The sequence below is a fragment of the Numenius arquata genome, chromosome 9, assembly GCF_964106895.1.
Source record: "Numenius arquata chromosome 9, bNumArq3.hap1.1, whole genome shotgun sequence".
Taxonomy (NCBI): Eukaryota; Metazoa; Chordata; class Aves; order Charadriiformes; family Scolopacidae; genus Numenius; species Numenius arquata.
Window position 1 is genome coordinate 23,999,233 of NC_133584.1, and position 23,034 is coordinate 24,022,266.

At 41.0% G+C, this 23,034-nt stretch overlaps 1 protein-coding gene across 1 annotated transcript in view; it reads left to right on the top strand.

Annotated features, from left to right (window-relative positions):
- The window catches only part of LOC141468409 (glypican-5-like), a 382,005-nt gene that overhangs the window by 213,310 nt on the left and 145,661 nt on the right, over nt 1-23,034 (top strand). Inside the window, exon 7 of the mRNA XM_074153483.1 lies at nt 18,470-18,590. Within this exon, the coding sequence (XP_074009584.1) occupies nt 18,470-18,590 (121 nt within the window). The remainder of the gene's footprint in view (nt 1-18,469; nt 18,591-23,034) is intronic.

The following is a 23,034-nucleotide window of genomic DNA, read 5'->3' on the forward strand; positions in this document are numbered from 1 at the left end:
TCTGGAGGTGAAGCTTGTGCCTGCTCCATGCAGCACGGCCTGGGCTCTGAAATGGTCCCTGCTGGGCCAGCACAGTAGGTGCTACAAGGAGTGCTTCACTGCCCTGGAACATCTTGTATCTTTATTTGCATCTCAGCCTTCAGAGCCCACACCTATTGTGCTGAGAGCCTCTGGTCGCTATTCGAGTTTGAAGGAAGCGGAGAACAGGTTTTCAGCAGGCAAGTGGAGACAGGTTTTATGAATAGAAGATATTTGCTCTGCATTAAAAAAAAAATAAAGGCCTGCACAGAGCAGGTACAAAATCCTTGAGGTTGGTGTGGTCTCCAGGAGCAGGTTTCAGGGAGATCTCAGAACCTGTCATTGATGTTCAGCTTTTTGCTGTGTCTTACAGCCACCAAGGACTCAGTGTTTGAGTTGCTGTCCCTGATGTGCCATCCATGTGTGTCACAGGCGCTGCTGTTTTTCCGCAGGGAAAACTACTACTACTACTACTACTAAGAGCTGCTTCTTTCACTTCCTTCTGCTGCAAAGCTTTTTTCAATAGTGACAAGCAGTTGCCCAACACCTCCATAATCCCAGTGGCCCCTGAGACAGAGCAAAGTGGGGCTGACGCTGCACTGGGCTGGAAGGTTTCTCTCACTGTGGCAGGTATCAGCTGTGTCATTGCAGGCTTGTCACAGGCTCCAGCCATTCTACTCTATCCAAGTTTACAATCAAATTGTAATGGTATATGAGTTATGCAGCTTTATGTGGGGCAGGTGAAGTGAGCAGGACTCATTGGGTGGCTTTCCATTGTTTTCTTAGATTAGTTGTTTTCCTTCCAGTCCTTTTTCTCCTTTGATTGATCCATATAGCTTGTAGAAGGGGAAGAGCAGAAAAAGACATGGGATTCTCGTACCCTCTTAATACCTCCATGTGCTAAGTAAAGCCATAAACCAGCACGTGTAACAATTCACACCGCTCCCTCAGCAAGGCTGTCCTGTAACCACCTCTTGTGCCCGGGGCTGGACTAGTCGTCAGAGGGATGTATGGTGGTACCTGGTAGGGTTGTCCATTGGAGCCTTCAGCAGGAACTCTGGACTGCTGGGAGGCAGCCGAGAGCAGCCTGTCTGAGTGTGGTGTCCTCCCAAGCTGTTAAATGTGGGAATGATACCTCTCGGAAACATGGTACAGAGACCTTTCTGCTTGGTTCCTCATTAACCTGAACTATAAGCCATGAGCCTGAATTACAACATCATCTTACAGCTTCTGAGTATGGTAGCTCCATCAATAGCTTTTACTTGATGACTGTGCTAATGGATTTTATGTATCTCTAACTGCTTACTAACAAAGGCCCTACTCCTGCAACAGTATGTGTGTCCAGCTTTAAATCCAGGAGTAGTCCCCACTGATTTATGCAGACCCAAGCACAGTTGTTTTCATGACTGAGATCTAAGGTTTCCAGTCTGTAGGCCGTCCACTAGTGTGGAAACCCACCTCTCTGCAAAAGCAGGTGCCCTTGTGAAGGAGAAGGCATGGTTGCACATGGGCAAAGAAACGCAGCCTGCTTTGTTCATAGCTCTAGCTCAGAGTTTGGAGTTTCTCTTGATGCATGCTTTGTAAGTAGGATAGATGTCTGCATCCTGATGGTGTGTCCACCCTGTTGTGTCTCTCCCAAGGGACTCAGTTCTGTCTCTACAAGTTCCAGACTTGTTCTTACTAGAACAGTGGCATTAAGCCACAAGCTTTGGTTGCCTAACAAATTTGAACTGGGCTAAGCTAATCATCCAATAATTTATAATAGTTTTATGTCTTACCTTTTCATGTAGATCATATATTGCTCTATTCGAGATAAAAACTAATAAAACATTGATTAAATGTTTTTTCCCCAAGCAATTTGCTGTCTTTGCACCATTTGCCAGAGGGAGAGCTGTCATTAGAGTTTCAGAGATCCTCTGGAGAAGCAGATTAGAGATCATTATTGCTGAGCATAACTGTCTACATGGAGGCTATTAATTTTTGATAATAATTACTCTCATGCCAAGGCAAGATCCAAACAGGACCTTGTAAGTGTATGTAAAACTGTACAGACACATTGGAATATCTTGTACACCTCAGGAATTAATGGGCTTTTTTAGTTTAGATGGTAAAACAAAAACTCAGGGGATTTAATTTATTTTTGGCCAAATTTATCTCTAATTTTTTTTGGTTAATTTTGCTATGGTAAAAAGAAATGATTTATCTGAAATGGAAGCAATAAACTACTACCCCTCCACACCTTTTTTGATTAATTTTAATCTCATTCTAAAGATTTCATCTCATTTTAAAACTTTTTCTTATTAATTGTTCTTTAAACTGCAATCTCAAAGTAGAGGATTGAAGTGTTTAATAAATGTCTGCAGAAAATATTTTGCCATTCCTGATAGGAAACACTTAATTTCAAATTAGTAAAACAACAGAACTTGGTTCATAGCTTTTCTACCCAGTTGCTTTGGTAAAAGATTTTCTGTGCACTGGTAGGAAATGACAGCCAACGCTTCATCCTCCTCTTGCTCCTCTTGCCTTTTTCCAGCATAACTTTCAAAACCAGTGGATTTGTGCATAAAGTAATTTCTCTCTTTCCTGCAAATCACTGCAGAGCAGATTCAGACATCATTTCTTGTTCAGATTCTAAGACAGTCTTTAACTGGGGAAAACCTTTCAATTAATCATGACAAACTTATAAGACTCTTTAGCTGCTATCTGAACAGAGCATTTTTGTGTTCACTGTCACATCAAGGCCTTGTGCAGGATAATGTTCACAGACAAGTTTTTTTTCCAGCCGTATATTCCTCAGATCTGAATATTGACTGTGGGTGTAGTCATCCTCGCTGTAAGTTTTCCAGCTGCCTTAAATTGTCTGTGTGTGATCCAAAGCTTCTTGCAGTCTGTGAAAAAGCTTGGAAGGCTTTAAGTCTGACCCTATTACATTAGCTTTATCTCATTAATTAAGAGTGTAGTAGAGGGTGGGAAAGGGAGTGAGAGGACATGGTCCCTACATGGTTAGGCTGGAGGTTTTTCATGGTGGGGGTGACTGATCCGGGCCCGCCATCTGCTGATGCAGAGCTGCACTGCACAGACACCCACTGCAGCCTGGGGGCTGCGCTCAGCAAGGAGCAGGAGCCTGCCCAGGGCCAGTGTCCTGTCTCCAGCTGCTGCGGGCCCTGTGCCTGGTGGTACAGCCCAGGAGCCTATGGCTCCTGTGCCCCACTGGCTGCCTTTTGGTTTCTGATGCTGGGCATAGAATCATAGAATGGTTCAAGTTGGAAAGGACCTTAAAGGTCATTGAGTTCCAAACCCCTGCCATGGGCAGGGACACCTCCCACCAGACCAGGTTGCTCAAAGCCCCATCCAGCCTGGTCTTGAACACCTCCAGGGATGGGGCATCCACAGATTCTCTGGGCAACCTGTTCCAGTGCCTCACCACCCTCACAGTAAAGAATGTCTTCCTAGTATCTAGTCTAAATCTACCCTTATTCGGTTTAAAACCATTACCCCTCCTCCTATCACTACACTCCCTCAGAAAGAGTCCCTCTCCACCTTTCCTGTAGGCCCCCTTTAGGCCCTGAAAGGCCGCAATAAGGTCTCCCCGGAGCCTTCTCTTCTCCACTCTGAACAACCCCAGCTCTCTCAGCCTGTCCTCATAGGAGAGGTGCTCCAGCCTCTGATCATCTTCATGGCCCTCCTCTGGACCTGTTCCAGCAGGTCCGTGTGCTTCCTGTGTTGAGGACTCCAGAACTGGACACAGTACTCCAGGTGGGGTCTCACCAGAGCAGAGGGGTAGAATTGCCTCCCTTGACCTGCTGGCCGTGTTTCTTTTGATGCAGCCGAGGATGTGGTTGGCTTTTTCTGGGCTTGACCTAGAAAGCTGGAATAGTCCTGAGAAAGAGCTCAAGGAAAGACATATATCCCTCTGCCTGCGCGGTGCTGCTGCAGATGTGATCAGGTGTGGTAAGATTGGTTTTGACTTGTTAGAGGGAAGAGAAGACCGAGTCTGTGCCTGTTCAGGGAGCAGTGTGGGACTCTGTCCCTTCTTTGTGCTGGATCCGTGACAGGGCACATGGCAGGAGGTACAGAGAGACTACAAAAGACACTGGGTTCCTGCCTGTCCTTTACCTTCAAGGTATTCATCATGAAGAGTCGTAAGACAAGTCTGTCTCTGTCAGCTGATCAGTGTCAGAGATGACTGTCCCTGCTGTCACTTGCTGCTGCTCTGTCTCCCTCTGCAGGACCTAAGGGCAGGGCTGGTGCTACCTTGCCCAGTAATCAGGAGATAGTGTTCAAATGGGACACCTTCCCACAGGTCAGACCCACTGGTGCTGTGGCAACCCAGTACCATCTCCATCACCTCCTTCTGCTCAGCCCTGTCCCTTTTTAGCCTACACCATACTTAAAGGAACTCAGTGCCCTGAAGGGGAAGAAATTCTCTTTTTCCCTGCTAAAAGGTGCCGGCCCCACCAACTGTCAGCCTGCCTGAAACTTCCCAAGCAGGAACGCACTCTGTGACGTTGCTTGCAACTGTCCACAAGGAAGCCTTCGCACGGGGCACTGAATAACCAGCAAACACTGCAAACACGCAGATGTTTAAGCCCATGACCTCAGAATGAACAACTGTCCATCACCAGTGTCCTCGTTCTGTCCTTGCCATCTTATTCAAAAGAGAAATTAAGTAGCTAGCAGTAAAAACTGCAAAGTTTTTTCGCATACTGAAAACAAGCTCTAATACATGTTTGTGGGCTGATTTTCGTGACTAACGCCTGTTCCATCTGCCATCAGAGTCACACTAGTTCCAGGCCAACCCACCCCTTGGTAAAATTCTTTAGGATACCTCGAAGATGAATGATGCTACAGACAACTGAAGCCTATTCAGATACTATTGTAAATGTTGAAATGTCACATGCTTCCTTTTTTTTTAAACATCGTTACATCATTTATTCTTCCGTCTATTATTTGGTTTTTTCCTTTGTCCTTGCCATTAATCATCATAATATTTTTAGCACATAGATAACAAGTGGTGCTTTGTAGCTGATAGCTGTGCCACAACAAACTGCCTGCTATTCTCTCATTCCTTTTGTCTTGTGTTCAAAATGACTTTGGTTCTCTGTGTTCTTTAATATTGTACACTTCTTAAAAGGGAAAAAAAAAAGAGAGACTTCCTGTCTTTTTTTTTTTTTTCCTGATTTTAGCAGGAAAACAGAGTCAGTCCCCTTGTCTTTTGGTTTATTTTGTAGTATTTGTAGGCCTTTCCTTATGGCTGAGCACAAGCAGGTTACGTATTTCCCATGCTGAGGGGTGTCAGCTCCAGCATGTGTGGTGAGCAAAAGGTCTCTGCATCTCGGGAAAGACTTGAAAAAATGCACAGGTCAGGGCAGCTGATGAGCTTGAGGAAAGAGCTCTCTGCCTGCTTGCCCTGTGGCAACCACTTGAAACTATCAGCTCCTTTTTTAACTGAGGGTGGTCACACTCAAGCTCTGGAGTACTTTGTGTCGTACCTTACACCCATAGAAAAAATAACATACTGCTTGATAGGTCCTGACCTCTTTGCTTTACTATGAGAATGCTTTGGCCGTGCAGTGAAGTGCTGGTGTGTGTTCTATGGGGAGCATTCATTAGAAGACAGCTTGCTAAGTCCTCCAGTGGGTGAGTGAGGGTTCACCTTGCCTTGCCATGTCAGCCTAGCTCATGGGTATGTCCTCACCCTGCTCAACTGTCTCCTTGGCCTTGTGCTGGGAATGCAAACAATGGAGACTGCGTCTTGCTCCTTACAAGGTATCAAGAGGGCTGAGAAGAAACTCCAAGTGAGCTTTTGTACCTGGAGGCAAGTATTTCAGCAATGTAATTGGTGACAGACCAATCAGATCAATATGCCTTTATTCAGGAGGGTGGAAGAGATACCTGTTTATTCCTGTTGTTATAAACCAGGGAGGATCAAGAAGGATGCAGTGGGTGGGTGATTGTGGGACATCAGCATTTGATTCCTTGCTCATTAGTATTTTCCAAGTATGAGCCTAAGTTGTTTAGGCCCAGATGATCAATGGGAACTGGATGGAAGAGAGTCCTTTTAGGATCTCAAACTGTTTAAGGCACCGTAACTTCATCCGCTAAACGTAAATTGACAACAGTAGCATGTTATTGCTAAACAGATTATTTTTAAAACTAAACAGATTATTTGTGATATTACTTACATGCAAAAAAAAAAGTCAGGTCAACTCTTTTTAGTGAGCCTCATTGTTCTGCTTTGTGTTCATGTACATAGGGATTTTATAGTGAGTATTTTTACTGTATCTAACACAGAGGTGTTAGAGCACTTGTTGGGGTGTAAAGGAAGGGAATCTGTGCAACAGAAATCAGAACTCTAGAGGAAATATGCTACTAACTTGCAAGTATGTCAGAAGCAGTTACTCTCCCTACTTACTGTCATCCAGCTTAGAAGTGACTATCAAAAATGAGATTGTACTTCACATGATTGAACTGGGTTTCTTCAGGACAAGCCTCTGTGACACTTGGATTTTCAAGAGGAGGGCATTTACAGCAGGGCTAAAAGGATTCCTTGTCCTTATTTTTCTTCTTAGGTTTTCTTCTGCACAATATTTTGTGGTATATGTGTTTGTGTTTAAATGTTCTTTCCCCTGAGAATTTGGTTCTTGATGTAGTTAATTCTGCAAGTGAACTCCTGTTGAATTTGTGTTGCTGTTTGTGTCTGTGGCAACAAAGTATAAAATCATGAACTCTGGATTGTGACCTTACTGCAAAATCAAGTGGAAGAGAAGCTAAATTGTGGAAGGGAACAGTTTTAACCAGATATAAATCTTCAACAGTATTAGCAGAAGAATTGAACAGTATAGGTCAAGTAAATTGATTTTTGTATAAATATTCTCTTTTTCAAATTTGTGATGACAGGAAAATCTTTCTACGTTTGACCTCTCTTCTAGTGCAGTTATTTTTGTAAGAAGTACTAGACATTCAAGCAAGGAAAACAATGCTTTGTATTTAACGACAAAAACATGAATTGAGGCTGCTTAGTTTCCCACATTACTCTCGAGCTCTTCAGCCTTGACCTGGGTAAACACTTCTCTTGGACAAGTGCGAAGACATTTTAATCTCCATAACTAGACCATACTTGCTCTCTACTAATACTAGCATTTTCTGCAGTGTTTTAAAGAGTAATAAAAATGCTGATTTTTGCTAGATACTGAACTACTGCATCAAACATTTAGTTAGATACAAGCTAGCAACAAATTAGAACTGCTGCCTGCCTAAACTGTTTCCAAACCACGAAGGTGGCACTGGAAAAGTCCGTGTTCAAAGCATATCCCTGTGGTACTACTATGGCAGAGGCTTTGGTGTATCTGCAGGGAATTCTAGCAATAAGGGTGCCTACAGGATAACAGTAATTAAGCTAAGCCTGATCCAGGTTTGCCTGTAGCTGTCAGCCAGTGGGAGCAGAATATGCCAAGTACATTTTGGGTGTTGGTGTTTTACTGTTGGGGGACAATAAATGTCGATTATCCTGATCTATGCCAATCAGGCAGTCGCAAAAGGAAGGAGTTGGATGAAATCTATAAATCTGCTGGTGAGCTGAACATAGCTTCTGCAATAAAAAACTGCTTCCTCTATAAGGAAGAAAACTTTGGTGCTTTGGAATGATGAATTCAGCTGTCTTGCTGGTGGAAAAGATTAAGCAAAAGGGAAGGAGTTTAAGAACTCTGAGTCAGGAGATTTGGAAGTCTTAGTGTCTGATCTCTTTCTATACAGCATTAAGGCTTCCTATTTACTTTTTACTTATATGAAATTTAGCGTCACCATCTTACTGATGAAGTTATTAACCTGGAAATAGGAATAGATTGGAACTGTGTACCTCGTGCTCCTACAGCCCAGAAAGGGTTAATAACTCTTCCATCTGTGGCTAAAGGACCAAGCACCTGCTATAAGATATTAAGACCCAAGAAGAAGTGAAGGCACTGGAGCAGGTAAGAATTGCCTTGAATAGCTCTGCACAAATGTATTGGAAAAACTGGTAAGGGAACGAAATCGAATGTGTGTGCATTAGTGCATGTTTAGAATACGTAATGATCAGCGACATCCCTAAGGAGCCAAAATAGCCAGGGGAAGTGAGGGGTTCAGGAAATGTAAATCTCAGCTGCCTTATACTTGAGCCTGGAAGAGAGAATTGCCTGGACTACCCAAATGCCTCCTTCACAGGAGAAGGGGAGGAATGCTGTATCTGATCTACTCCCTGTGTCCAGTAAGTACCAGCTAAGTGCATCTTCCCGTTCCAGAGCATCAGCTTTGGCAGTCGTCTTAGCTTTGTCAACGTTGCAATACATGTAGACATTGAGAGAGGAGTGGAGGTAGGTGGTGAGTCACCTTAAAGAGTAGCCTGAGAAGGTACTTCAAACTGGCACAGGAGAGAAGAACAGGGTTTTGAATAAAGTAAGCAAAGCTGAGTTCACGTAGGCATAATCAAGGTAGATAAAGGGACACAAAGACAAGCATGGGGGAGTCACAGTTGTGGAAAAAAACGGAGACAAGAAACTTGAAATTGCTGCAGGAGCAGTGATATTCAACAGCAGTCCTGCTGCACTGTTAGGCTCAGCAGTAGTTTTGATTGTGGAAGTCACTCACATGGTATGAACCCAGAGCTGTCTTGGTAGGAGCTGGAGCTGCCATGTGAATGGCAGGGATGCCAAAACCAGAGGGCTTAAGCCAAGACTTTTTGAGGGCAGAGTTCAAGCCCTGAGTTGACTTCATAGAGAGCTGCAGTTCATGTACTCGTTACTGTCAGCTGCTCATTAATCTCCCATGTGTATCTAAGTGTATTTGGAGCAACTGACTTCTGAGGAAAGCTGGAATTTTGACCTCTTAGCATTGAAATATTTTTGTTATGTTTTGTTTTGCTTTGCTTTTAATGATCCACAGGCAAGGTCTTCTCCCTGTGATATATGTCTGATACTGTGCAAATTAGGACATTTCCCATTTTGCTTCATAAAAATTTCTACGCTGGGATCATAGAATATCCATTTGTATACCCAGGGTCATATGTCAAGCCTAATTTTTAAGTATCAGCGACCAGGGTTTCCAGAAAGGGAATTGGATCCTTGCTGCCTTGGCCTGCCAAAACTCCTATCAACCAAATATTGTGAGCCCTTGCTTGATTTGATACTCCTTCTCCCTCCACTGCTGTGAAGTTTAGTGCTAGTCTGATTTTATTTTATCTTCTAAGAGTTCAAGTCTTCTCCTCTCTTGAGACTGTATTTTCTTTTCTGCTGAGTCAGTCCTGTTTTCCACTGGTATCTTCCATTGGCAGTCATACGTTTCCATCTGTTTTCCACAGCGCCCCCCCCAACCTGCCAGTCTCCAAGAGGAGCAGGTTCAGATTCTTCGTCAGGATTTAGCTCGACCCTGTTCTCCTGTTTGTACTTGAAAAATACTCTTCCCCCAGTTTAGGAGTTACTGAGAAAAAGGTGTTTCAGATCAGCTTTACTTTTTCCCCGAGGAATGGCCACAGATGCTGCTTTGATAAGTATATACTGTTTGTTTATTGTTCTATTTTCTCTTCTGTTTCTCAAGTTCATTTAATGAGGAATGGTCTTTATGCTGCCAGTTCTTGGTTAGGGTATCATTTTCATTGCTCATTATATTCACTTTGATGGGGATAGAGGTATCGTTTGCGTGTCCTGTAGAGTTTATTCCACTTTAAACTGAAGAACTTTTCTATCTGATGTTATTCCAGGCAAGTACTTGCCTTTCCTCAACATAATAAAGACTGTCCAATTAACTTCTACAAATTTCTTTGGTGCTTTTGGTGTGCCTTGAAGGTAGTATTAACTTTTCACAGACCTAGGAAAGGAATGTAGGCTGTTTCACCTACAATCGATAATAACTTTTTTTACAACGCTTTTCAAGCATTTTACAAGTATTCTTTGAAGCTTGAGTTGGTACATTTTCAGCATGATTCTGGAAAAACTGATGAACACATCTTTTTTTGATGGTAAGATCTTTTACATGTACACTCCTTTGCTGAGTTGCTTTTCACTGTGGTTTTCAGTGTGTTCATGGGGCATTATCCAGTCACTTGAAGCCTTCTGGTAACTTGGTTTTGTACCTGCAGTCTTAAAATTGTCTTTATGATCTAGACTGCAGCAGTCTTTTATAGCCTTATAGAAGTGGAGAAAGACCATTATAAATGCTATGTGGCTTTGTGATTTGTTGGGGAATTATCCCATTAGCACACTGTATTTGTCTCATCGTTTCCCATAATAACTAATAAACAAGATTATTTGTGAAACTTCCACAGAAGCCCATTAGAATAGTTCTGGCAGAGGCAGTCTTCACATCGTGTCAGTTCTGCTTCACAAAATCTTCAGGGCAGCTAAACTCATTATGTGCTAGACTTGAGCTTTCTTGTAGTCTGTTGGCAGTTATTTAATCATTTCAAAATGAACTCTTTACATAGGTATTTTTAAACAGATAAATCTTTCTCTTGGAGAATATTGCTCCACTTGTGCTCAGCTGATCATTTAGAACACATGAAAATTTTTTTTCTTTTTCCGAGAAGGGTCTGATTTTCATGTGATGCATCCAGATTTTACCCTAGTATGACTCCACTGACTTCAGTGGAATTGCTCCTGCTGTACACTGACATAAATTACATGTTTTTTCCTTAAAAACAAACAAAAGGCCCCACTGGTTTTCAGGTCACCCAAGAAGTTATGTGATTTTCAACAATCACACAAAAGCCTGCAGTCCTGCATGCAAGGGCTTGAAAACATCTGGAGCTTTCCAGATTTCTCAACGTGTGCCCCTGCACAGGGCTGTTTGCAGGGTGTTACTTGTGAGGGGACACCTTTGCCAGCTGCTCTTACTGCAGTTCTGCTGGGAGTGGAGACCTGACTGAAACCTTTCCTACAAACAAAGAATATATTTATTTATAGATATATATTTGTATTAATGGAGCTAATTGCAGAATGACCTAATGGCTCAGGTCAACTGAATAAATGTTACAGTTATAAAGTCATCCAAGATTTAATTCTACAAAGCACTTACATGCTGAATATTCAAGTTGGGTAGATGAAGAGAAACTGAATTGTAAGACAAAACCAAAATCTGCAAACTTTGGCAGTTTTCCCTCACAGCTGTTGATTACCTGACAGTAAATTTATCAAGATATATTTCTTTTATTCCATTTTGTTTTGTTTTGTTTTTTTTTAAAAAAGAAACTGTTATTATGGCAGCTAAGTGAAAGAGCCTTTAGTTCCTAGAGAACAGTTCTGGTCATGGATTGATCATTCCTTTCTTTGAGACCTCTCAGCCAAGATGCTCAATGACTGTGATCCACGTTTGCTAAGATGTTACAGAAATTATAAAAAGTGTGATATAAGCCTTTCCTCTGAGTAGTGTTATTGTGGGAGTCGCTCAGAGATAAAGCACCATCTCTCTGTTGGTCAGTTGTAATGACAAGGATCAAAAGGAGTTGGGGGGCACTCACCGGCTGCCAGTCTCATCATGTGGAGCAGCTTAGGGACAGCTGAGTCAAAGGAGAATCCTGTGCGGGGCTGGCTCTTCCTCCTGGAGAATTATGTTTAAGCATCAACAACGCTTCAGGAAAAAGGCATTTGCTTTGTTTCCTCGAAGTTACTTATTGAGCAACAAGCAACTATGATAACCAGGCAAGGGATATACAATCGCCATATATTCTGCTTGTTATTTCCATTTTGCAAAGAGGTGGGGAAAAGGCTTAATCAGATCAAAGCTGATAGTTTTGATGAATTATTTCAAATTCTGCAACCATACAGGTTTTTCGTCACTGCTCGTACTGGTCTGTGCACGTTTCTGTGTTCCTTGAATTGGGAGAAAATCATTCCTTGCAGAGCCCTGTAGGTCAGAGCATCGCATGTGCCAAGGGCTGCATCTAAAAACTACAAGGGAAATGTCCAACAATTATTAATTTGGAGACACAACAGACTGGTGTAGATCAGCAGTGGATTCACTTAATTGAATTTCAGGCAAACCATTCCAGTCCAAGGGTCAAATTATGAATAAATATAAGACAAAACACACCATCTGGTGAACCATGCCTAATGTAACTGAATTAATTGTTCGGTGGATCTCAAGGCCAGTTAAATAGCTTATCCGTATTTCTCATTGCTTCCTACTAAATGACACATTCAAAGCTTTTCCCTTCCTTCTCCCCCTCTAACCCTTTAACCTCTGAGTCATTTAGTGGTGGTGGGTGGTGTCTGCTCTGACAGTGTGTTGAGTATATCGCTGAAATAAACAGACTACTTCAGAATTTTTTTAGCAAATGAGAGCCTGCAGTCAGTGACTGACTTTCAAACATATGGGCCTAAAAAGACGTAATTTTAATTCACTGGAGTTATTATTTGCATAGTGCTATCTACTTCTGGGTGGTTTTACAGGCAGCATATCTCTGGGATTGCTTCCTGTTTAAGAAGTTATGCACAAAGATGAAAAAAGCAGAGCTGGATGTGAAATGATGGTTGTAAAGTCTAGCTTTGTTTAGATGCTTTTACGATTTTGTTGGTTATAAAATCAGTGGCTTTCTTTAGCTGTCTCTGGCTTTAGCAGGCTGCTGACAGCTGTCAATTGTTAAAAGACTGAGAAAACGTTTTTGTTACAGGTAGCCCGGTCTGAAGTTTTTTTCTATTCAGGGGAGAGGGGTTGTTTTTTTTTACAGAATGGTTTCTACATTTGTACAGAAAATCAGGACAGTCACATGTTTATAATGCCAGTAAATGGTTTAGTATGACTTTTAGAAGCAGCAGTCTCAGTCACAAAGAGTTTGAGTTTGCCAGTGTGTTGTAGAAAGGTGCTGCTGGTTTAGCCTTTGTTGATTGTAGCAGAATTATTCAACCAGTTCCAACAAAAATGATGAAAAAAATACATGGCAGATTATGAAAAATACTTCTGGTTCAAAATTGTTGCCTTGGTGATGTGCAGTGTTTTAATTATATTTTTAAAAAGTGTTTAACAAATTTGTACTCAGTGTATTTTGTTCTTATTTTGTATACATGGCAAGTTTCAAGGTTGTATGACAAACCATTTCATCAAAAGCAGTTTCTGTCCTATAGAGATGTTTCTGGCACTTCATGGATTCCTGTGAACGAAATGTGAGGCTTAGGTTTTTGGATTTGCCTCGTGGTGGTAGATGTCCTGTTTCTCCCACAATTAAGAATTTCGATGCCTCTTAAGCAGCTAAGTTGGGCCAAATACTCAAGTGGAGAAAATAGAACTAAAATGAAGAGAATTGCATTCAGATGAAGTTCAAGTTCCAGGTATCCTGGATTTCCAGTGTAGATAACTCTGAAATGCTCAGTGCGTGTTACAAAGCAGATGAAGTGTGGTGGCTTGCTCTGTAGCCTTCTGGTGAGGACAGGCGCTGGAGCTGACTTCATTCAGGAAAAGGACAGGCCATTAGCCACCGGATCAAAGCACTGGGGTGCTTAGTGGCTGCTCGTGGCACAACTCAGAGTAATAGCACCCTGAGGAATATGGAGTAATGGAAACAGTGTCCCAGCTGGAGCTTGATCAATAATACTCAGAAAAGCTGCCTACATGAGCTTTAGCTGACCCTTGTATCCTGACTGGTGCGGGCTCTTGCAGGGAGGAGGGAAGGGAGTGGGGTGAAAACAGCACCCTGTTTCTTGGGCTTTTGTGGCTAAATATCACTGCCAGGTAGTTCTATCCCTAATGCAGCTCCTGCAGTTGTTTGTCTGGAATTTGAAGTTATTTCTATTTTATATGTTGTTTTTAAAGTATTGAACTGTCTAAAAGCACATATTGGTCTTTGAGGGAATTCTGTACCTTGATCCATTTTCATATTAGGAGTTAAAAAGAACACATTTAAGAATAGTGTCTGGCTTTATTTAAAATAAGTGTTTAGACTAAAATATCTTAATTTATCTATATTTATATAGAAAAATGTGTGTGTTCAGTTGAAATGCAATCCCATGCGTAAGCAGCATTTCACTTTTTACCTTTTTTTAAACTTGTGGTGAGCTGTGTTAGCTAAGATCTAAAATAGTTGATGCTGTTCTTCTGAAAGACTGTAAAGCTGGGGGTTATTTTGGGCACGTGTGTGTGTGTTTAAAAGTTGTTATTGTTTGTTTTTTGAAGTATCACAGCTTTGCTCGAACAATCCTTGTAATAACATTGGCATGAGACTTGAGCTCTGGATGAAAACTCTGTCTGCACGTGTCATTCCTTGGGGTCCAGTGCAACAGTTACTTTCAGGATTGTTCCAGTGGCAATATTTTAATACAACTTTCCTGGCCGTTCCTGCTGACGTTTCTGGATTTAGCAGGAAAAAAAGTACTAGAGCTGTAACCAGAGTTAACAATTCTGTACTATAATATTTCAGTTAAATTGCAGGTTATTAAATAAAGGAAGCCAATTTCTGATCTTACTTAATGTACATTTCCAGTAATTCAGGATCTGATGTCAACAAAAGAAAATGTTTTAGATAATGCAAAGAAGTGAAGTAATCAGGTTATCTTTCAGGAAATGTGTAGTGTTTATTTCAAAGTATTTTAGCATGATACAGAGCTAGTAGAAGGATTCACAGTTTACATAGCAGTAGTTTGAGGCAGTTGGATGTAGTGTCTTTTTCTTGTACAGTCTTTGCTTCTTGGCTGTGATGGACTGGAAGAGTTTCTCCCTTCTCGCTGGCTGTGCAATTCTCCATCCGTTCTCTTCCCTGTCTCCTCCTTGAGAGGTGTAGCTCACCTTCTCTGGACTCACCATTTTTTAGTTCATCTGAGTCTTTCTGGGCTTGGGTATGTCATAAAAATGAGCTCTCAATAAAAACACACAGGACAAGCAGAGCTTAAGGGTTATTATTGGGAAACCCAAGAGTTGGTTTTGTTGTCCTCTGCAAGTAAGTCTTTTGCCTCTTTTCTCATCAGCTTTTTACACCGCTCATTTGGCAGATCACATCTGTTTCACCACTGCCAAAGGTCTGTAGTTGGTTTTCTGGGCATTGCCCGTCATGCGGGTCATGTTCCAAACCGTAGCTGGCCCAGCTCTTCTGTGCTGGAGCCTCGCATGAGCAGTTAGATGTAGTTGTTAGTGTCTGCCAGACTGAAGCTGTGCTAGACCAAGGAGATAAGGAGATCATGCAGGAGTCACACAGCTCATATGTGGTTTCTCTGACATCTGAAATATAGGTAATCCCCATTATGAATCCAATTACAAGCAATCTGGGCAGCAGAAATATCTGTGCATAATTTACGCATATCTCTAGAGCTTTAAAAAGTGAGTCCTTAACCGCAGATGGAGCTTTCAGGATATGAGTATCCCCTATGTCTCAGTGAACTGTGAACTCATTCATACCAAATGGTCCTATTTTCCTGATAATGATGTATGTAAAAGAGGGTATGTATTTAGAAGCATCAGTATATATGAGTTGACTGAGACTGACTTTGCACATTTTGGGTCCCTTTGAGGACTCTGTAATTAATGCTGCTGCTGTTGTCCCTGAATTGGCCATGTTTATGCAAACTCCATGCAGTGCTGTAGGTTTATAATACCACTTGGAGGCATTTAATGGAGGCTTGTGATTCACAGGGAAAAAAACCAATATCATTTGCCAAAAAAAACCCAACCCAACCAACTCAGAGGGGAAGCAATTTTGCGTTCTTTATCCTGGATTATAATAACATAAGCCTCTAGAGAAATTCCAATAGCTCTAACCAGAGGTTGAATGGAAAGAGTCAAGAGCAATGAAAAAGAAAACTCTCGCTTTTTGCTGCTGTTGTTGAGTTTCTGATCAGACAAAGTAATGCACGCAGAAAAGCACTGAACAGACTGGTGGAGGCCATGAGCTGACCCATTAACTTAAATTTCTCCTGTATTGCAACTAGATGATCTCAAAAAGCTGTGTCAAGTGTCCCTGTACATCTACAGTGGGTAACCATGTGTTTTCACAGGGTGAGCAATGATGAGCATTCAGCAAATAGCGTGATTTGTGAATAAAAGTAAAGCTAAAGGCAGGTGAGGTGCAGCAGTGTCCCTATATCGTCCAAATGGATTGAAGTGCATTCATACCATCTACACCACTCTTGACTTCAAAATAATACTTTAGCTGGGCTCTTCCTGGGCCCATCAGTCCAGCTGAGTCTGCTCCTGAGATCAGAACCTGAGCATCATTTTGCACAACCGTTACATTGTGGGAGTTTACATTTTCAGATTAGTTTATACTCGTATAAGCATGAAGAAAAAATAGAACATTGTCTTTAAAAAGCTCAGTGAACAAAAAAAAAAAAGCAAACTCGCTGGAAAAGATTTTCCTTAATGTTTGTCCTCTTGATCCTGTGTGACTACTAGTGAAAAACATCATTTTTCTCAATTCTTTGTTCTAAACAATTTGTGGTTTGTTGGGGTTTTGTGGTTTTTTTCTTGAGAAGTGAAATTTATTGAGTTTCCTGAGAAAGTGGACCATTCTCAGTTTTTAAGCTAAATGTTTCACAGCAGTACACTACAGCATGCTTTGCCAGCAGTTTGCATAAAATTTGTTGTTCATCCCAACTCAAATTAAGATAGGGAAAATATATGTGGAGAGCTGGGTCTTTCCCCACCACATTCTATTGTGTTTCTGCAACAGAATTTGGGCACTTTTTTCTACTTTGAAGTGCTATCAGTTTCAGCACAAACTGGTTTACGGTGAAGAATTCACTGACAGGAGAACATCTGGAATCTCAAAGTATGAAGGTTTGATTAAAGCGAAAGGTGTAGCGGGATGCTTTTCTTAACGTTTCGGTCCAAAGGAGCACAGCCGATCATCTGCCTCGCTTACAAAGATGCCGACAAGGTGTCTTACTGAGATCCTCCCAGGCATGAAGAAGGGCCTGTCCAGAGAAGGGCAAGGAAGCTGGTGAGGGGTCTGGAGAACAAGTCTTAGGAGTAGAGGCTGAGGGAGCTGGGTTTGTTCAGCCTGGAGGAAAGGAGGCTGAGGGGAGACCTTATCACTCTCTACAAGTACCTGAAAGGAGGGTGTAGAGAGGTGGGGGTCGGTCTCCCAAATCACAGCGATAGGACAAGAGGAAATGGCCTCAAGTTGCGCCAGGGGAGGTTCAGATTGAGTATTAGGAAAAATTTTTACACTGAAAGGGTTATTAAGCATTGGAATGGGCTGCCCAGGGGAGCGTTTGAGGCACCATCCCTGGAGGTATTTAAAAGATGGGTTGACATAGTGCTTAGTGACATGGTTTAGTGATGGGATTTTTTTATCAGAGTTAGGTCGATGGTTGGAGTAGATGATCTTAAAGGTCCATTCCAACCTAGACGATTCTGTGATTCTATGTGTATGACTTTTAAGAGTTTTGTTTGGGAAGAGTCTCTTGTGCAGTTTAACTTGCCGTGCTAACATCTGTGATCCACTTTGTGAAAGATGAGTGGCTACATACAACCCTCAAAAGTGTGACTCGCCAAAAAAGGCTGCTCTGTATCCCTCTGGGATTTGCAGTAGGTTGTGGATGGGTTGAACTTAACTCTGGCACGAACAGATCAACTCTGGAGCCAATATGCAGCACTTTAAATACTTCCAGGAAGCATTGGATTCAACATTCACGTGCTGATGACTTCACCTGTGGTAAAGATGTGTTCAAAAGTAGAGACCAAATGTGCAACATCCTGGAATTTTCCCCATCAGAGCACATGGGTGGAACCCCAAATCAATTAGGTTTTGAGAATTCACTATGGTTTATTCCAGAAAAGACTGTCCAAAACTGTTCAGTCAATAGTCAACAAAAGAGGGTTTCTGATAAGAGACAGGTCCTCGTGGTGTGAGAACAGCAACTGTTCCTCAAATAAAGCAAGACTTGTCTAGAGAGAATTCCTGTACATGGACCCTGGCCAGTGGGTTCGTAATGCAGGTAAGGCACAGTGGGGAGCACTGGTAGAGCAGCAGGTGCTGCTTTACGGTGTTTCTAGATAGTTTGGTTATGAACTGCTAGTCTGGCAAGACAAGTCCAATCTCATACTTTGATTAAGAATCTTTTCAAAATCAGACTGCTCTTTCATTGGACTTTATTTCAATCTCAATATTTAGTTTCTGTCTTAAATTCCCCGAGTTTCTGTAATTATGAAAGAAGAATTTTTTGGAAGCTATAAGCTTTGGCTGCTGCGTGGAAGAAATTGAGAATGTCAGTTATAAAGGTTCAAATATTATAACATGAATGAAAGGGATCTCTATGTGGTTTATGAAATTGTTGTCAGTTCATGACTTGAATAGTTTGAAGTAATGAGTGATACTGCAAGAAACTGGGATTCTGTTGTGATTTGGTGTATTTAAAACATAAATGCTTATTACAAATTTCTATTCCTGTTTACAAAATATTTGCTTTTTTGTAAGTCCCCTTTAATATGATTTTGATTCTGATGGATATGGTGCCAGCCACTGATGTTTTCTTTTTTTTTTTTTCTCTTTTTTCAGTTACACCAGCAGAGTTGTTTCCAGTGGACTGAAGGCACAAATTAATAATCCAGAACTGAAAGTCAGAGGGTTGGACCCACTCATCAGCAATTTAATTGATAAACTTCAGCACTTTAATAAAGTAAGTAACTTTTAGAGATAAAAGCATTTTGTTGCTGGGTTTGACAGCAGAACTGAAGCTGAAGTTTCTAGGTGGTACTGCTTTTCATGTTACGTTTCCCAGGATAACAGGCCTGAATAGCCTTGTAGTGGGTCCAGTACTGATGGCAACTGAAGATTCCTTTGTGCCAGCTTGTTTATGAACTGATGAGACAAAATTATTTCCCTGGAAGTTGCTCTAGTTCCTGGCTGGGTTTCAGTGGTGGAGATATAAACAGATCAAAAGACAAAATGGGTCTAAAGGGTGTGATAACTGAACTGTATGGGATAGCAACGTCAGGAGGTGCTCCAGGATGAATTAACCATGCACCTTTGAAAACATTTCCTTGCTAGGCCTTGTTCTCAAGCCCCTCAGCGCAAAAGGAAAGAACCTACCAGTGAGTTTGTCAGAGACAGGATTAACCTGTGTTTCCCTCTACCATCTATTTGGGTTCCCTCAGATCCTGGTGCATCTCTCATCTTTCAAAGCTGAATGTGTGATTCTCTGATATTACTGCTTCAGCACACCTCTATGTGAGCTCTCAAAGTAGTGCCAGTCCAAATGAGCCAGAGCTAACGGATTTAACAGAGAGTGATTTTCATTTAAAGTAGGCATGTTTTCTTGTCAGCTTGGAAGAATGCTTACAACAGTGTGTTCAGAGTCAGATGTGTTTGCACATTAGTCTACTCGTAATCTTTCACGATTAAAGAGTGATAGAGCATGAGGATATAAATAGTAGAAAAGAGCTGTAAGATTAAAGTCCACCTTTGCAGGTAGGGTGTGCGGGAAGAAAAATAACCTGCGCAGGTAAAAGGCGAGGAGGAATTGCTTAGTCAGGATGTGGGAGGTTATTAAGACTGTGGCTGTGACCAGGAGCCATGGTTTGATCTCTCATTTGCTCCTGCAAAAATACAACCCTCCTTTACCTCTCATCAACCACCACTGGTAAATCCATAATCTAACCAGTAATTAATGTTTTTGTTAAATCTTGCTTGGCTGTAATGTTCTTCTGCTCTTCTGTAGGTTGCAGTTCAGGGATTCTTTGTATCACACTGTTTGATTTAACTTGCCGTGGGGAATTACAACCACCGGTCTGATGCAGTACTTAATATTACAGTGAAATAGACATTATGTGGTCAGATTGATGAAAAGGATAATTCATTATTTATCTGCCTTTGCATGTTGTTATAGAGTAGAGTGTTAATTTACTTTATAAATATTAGATATATCCATCTGTGTAATAGTCTTCTATAAACACTGACAATAGGAAATAGTTAGAAATAGATTAAATTAAAAGTAGCTGTGTTGGAAATTCTATTTCTTTGTCTGCTGTAGAAAAAAAAAAATCTGAGCAGTCTCTGAGCTGCATACCAATTTTCTTAAGTTATGTATGTTTGAAAAACAGCTTCAAAGAACACTTTTTAACCAGAACAATAAAATCCAATTCCTAGCTCTTTCTGTAAGTTGGAAGCATTGGTTTCTGTTACTTCTAATTCTGTTTTAGGAGACTATCATCCTTAAGTAAATGTAACTCCCATCAGATTGAGGTGCTTAGCAATAATGGATTCCAAGGGTGAAGGATTAAACAGAATACTGATTATTGCCCTAAGATGGTTCGTTCTTAAGTACTTGGAATAATATAAACTCCTTTGATCATAATTTTAGTAAGATTTCTTCAGAGATCAAAGCATCAAAGAAGTTGCTAAATATCCAAGGCCTTCACATACAACATCAAACGTGTAGCTGTTTTCTGCTTCTCGAATTTTCATTTTGGTTGTGATATTAATATACAAATAAAAACCGACACTGAAAAGCCGATTAAATCAGGAGTTTAAAGTGTCATCAATAGTGTGTGTAGACTGCACAAAGGGGGAGTTAAACAGAATCCCATTACTCATTTTATGGGCAAATTGATTTTTTTTTCCATTATATTCTTTTTTTTTTTTTTTTTGGAGGCAATATCTAAGGTGGAATTTAAACAGTGATAAAATAAGGTGTTATCTTTGTATCTTCTTAAGTGTTTGACATTTGCAATACCATTTTAAGCAGTAGCTGCAGAAGCAGTCCTGGAGGGGCAGGGAGTCTGGAGAGCAGAGAACAAAGCAATGCACAGAATGCGCATCACAGGTGCCTTGATGTGTCTAGGCCCTAATAATCTTCTACCACTTGAGTGGCATTGCTAAACTATCCAGAAGAGAGCATATTCTCAGATAAGAGAGAGAAGTGCTGAGATTTTTAAAAGAAATAACATTTCTGTCTTAACAAAACAAGCTCCAGCCATGCTGCATCTCTCCCTCAGAGAGCCTGGACGTGTTGGCTTTCTGTCTCTCTCATTCTGTTTTGCAAAGGTGCGTGTCTTTGGAAATCGGGTTAATCTGCTGCTAGATAAATTTGCTGAGGTTGTGGAGTACTGTCAACTACTGCTACGTTCAAATCAACAGGATTCATTTTTCTGAAAGATATACCTTAGCTCAGCAATTCTTAACCGTTCCTGGAGCAAATCTAATCGCTGCTGTCTTCAGTAGCTCTTCCACCTCCTGTCTTCCACTGCTGGACCCCAGCTCTTCCTCATCACTCATCACGTTATCAGGGCCTGAGATAAGGTGTGCCTCTGGCTGCCGAGGTAGCACCGCAGCACATGGCTGTGAGCAGGAGTGGCTCGGCACTGGCCAGGCAGAAGTAGCCAACCATTCATTCAGTTAAATCCAAAACTGACGGTCTTTGGTGTACAGCAGCCATTGCTTTGTTAGCTCCTTATTGTGACTTATCTGCAAATGTAAAGAGATTAATAACTTCATTGATCCTAAATCCCATGGACATGAACAAAACTCTTATCAATGTATTATTGTTCTGGTTGGTGCGGCCCAACTCCAGCACGTTACAAATAATCTGTATGCGAGTCGCCTTCCATTTCTGCCTGTCATTTCGGCTGAAATGCCAGTTGGTTGGAGATTATAGCAGCTCCTCATTTTTTTTCATCTGGGGCTTAAATCCTCAGCACATAGTTGTTGTTCTTTTAAAAAATGATTATGCAAATAGCAGGCTACTTCATAACCACTTTGCAAAGCCAAAAGTGAAATTTAGAGAATATTATTCAACAATTACTGTTATTTGAATCCCAGGGAGATAAGGTTTTTGAAGAGTTTATTGTAGCTGCTGATTCACATATCAATAGAATTACTGAGTTACAATTTACAGGAACTTCTAGTAACGCAAAAACAGATCAAGTGAAGTCCCAGGTTGATTTTAAAGAACTAGCGGTTAGAAATAACATCTTTTCCTCCCCCTTCTTTGTGAATAGAGCAGATGTGAACTGCAACTGATAATAAACATAAAATCCCCCATTGTGCCTTTTTTGAGTACTACTTCTTGCCACATAATCGCACTTAAATATGTTTTAATGTTTTACTTCAGCATAATGCTTTTCAAAGTTCAAACACAAGCAGTTCTGAGGCCAAGGTTAAAAATCCTGAAGGATCAATTGCATTGAAAAACAATGAAAATGTTAGGGAAAAGTGAAAAAGCTTTGAGTATAACTTTACTAGCAGGATTGCGTGGGCATTCTCAAGGGATTATAGTATAATAAGTAATATACAAGTTTAACTTATTTGTCTTTTGTCAGCCTAAATCTAATCTTGACAGATTTTGAGAATCAGTGTGGTTTGCTATTGTCAGTCAGCAATGAATGCTTAGGGCATGGCTGTAATTCAAGAAGACAGTGCAATAACCTGACGCTTAAAGTGAGAGTAGAGCCAAAGCAAATCTTTCTGAATCTGGACCCACACATTCTTTTTTATTTTCTCCCACCAGTCTCATGGATCTGCCAGCTGAACTAAGAAACGCATGTGACTTGAATTCCTTTTAGATTTGTATCCAAAGGATGCCGTCATAGCAAAATTCAAAGCAAGAGCACTGAGATGTTTCTTATCAATAATGAGTTATCTATAATTTAATCTTGAATATGAATTTAATTGGGTTAGACAATAGAGTATAATAGAGTAAATCATTTAACTACTACTTAATTTAAAAGTATATATTTTTTTTTAGACATCTATAAAATTTATTATATTAGAGACTTTTTATATGAGATTTAAGTGGAGACAAGTTGGTTTGATTTTCATCCAAAGTTGTAGCTGACTTGGACTAAGACTCAAAATATCCTGTTCTTCATTTCATCCAATGAAAATATAGAAAGAAAAGTAGTCATTTTAGAAAGATTGTTGCTTCTAGTACTTGGGATTTAAACAGCCCCAACAGGCTTAGAAGTATTATTGCTTGCCCCCCACATAACCTCCCAAAACCTGCAGAGACTTGTGTCTCTTACAAAACAGAGCACCTCTCCCAGAACTGCCATATTTCTGGATTTCCAAAACAGGTCCTCTTTCTTCTATCCAAAGCATTTGGAGACTTTGGACATTTCTTCAGG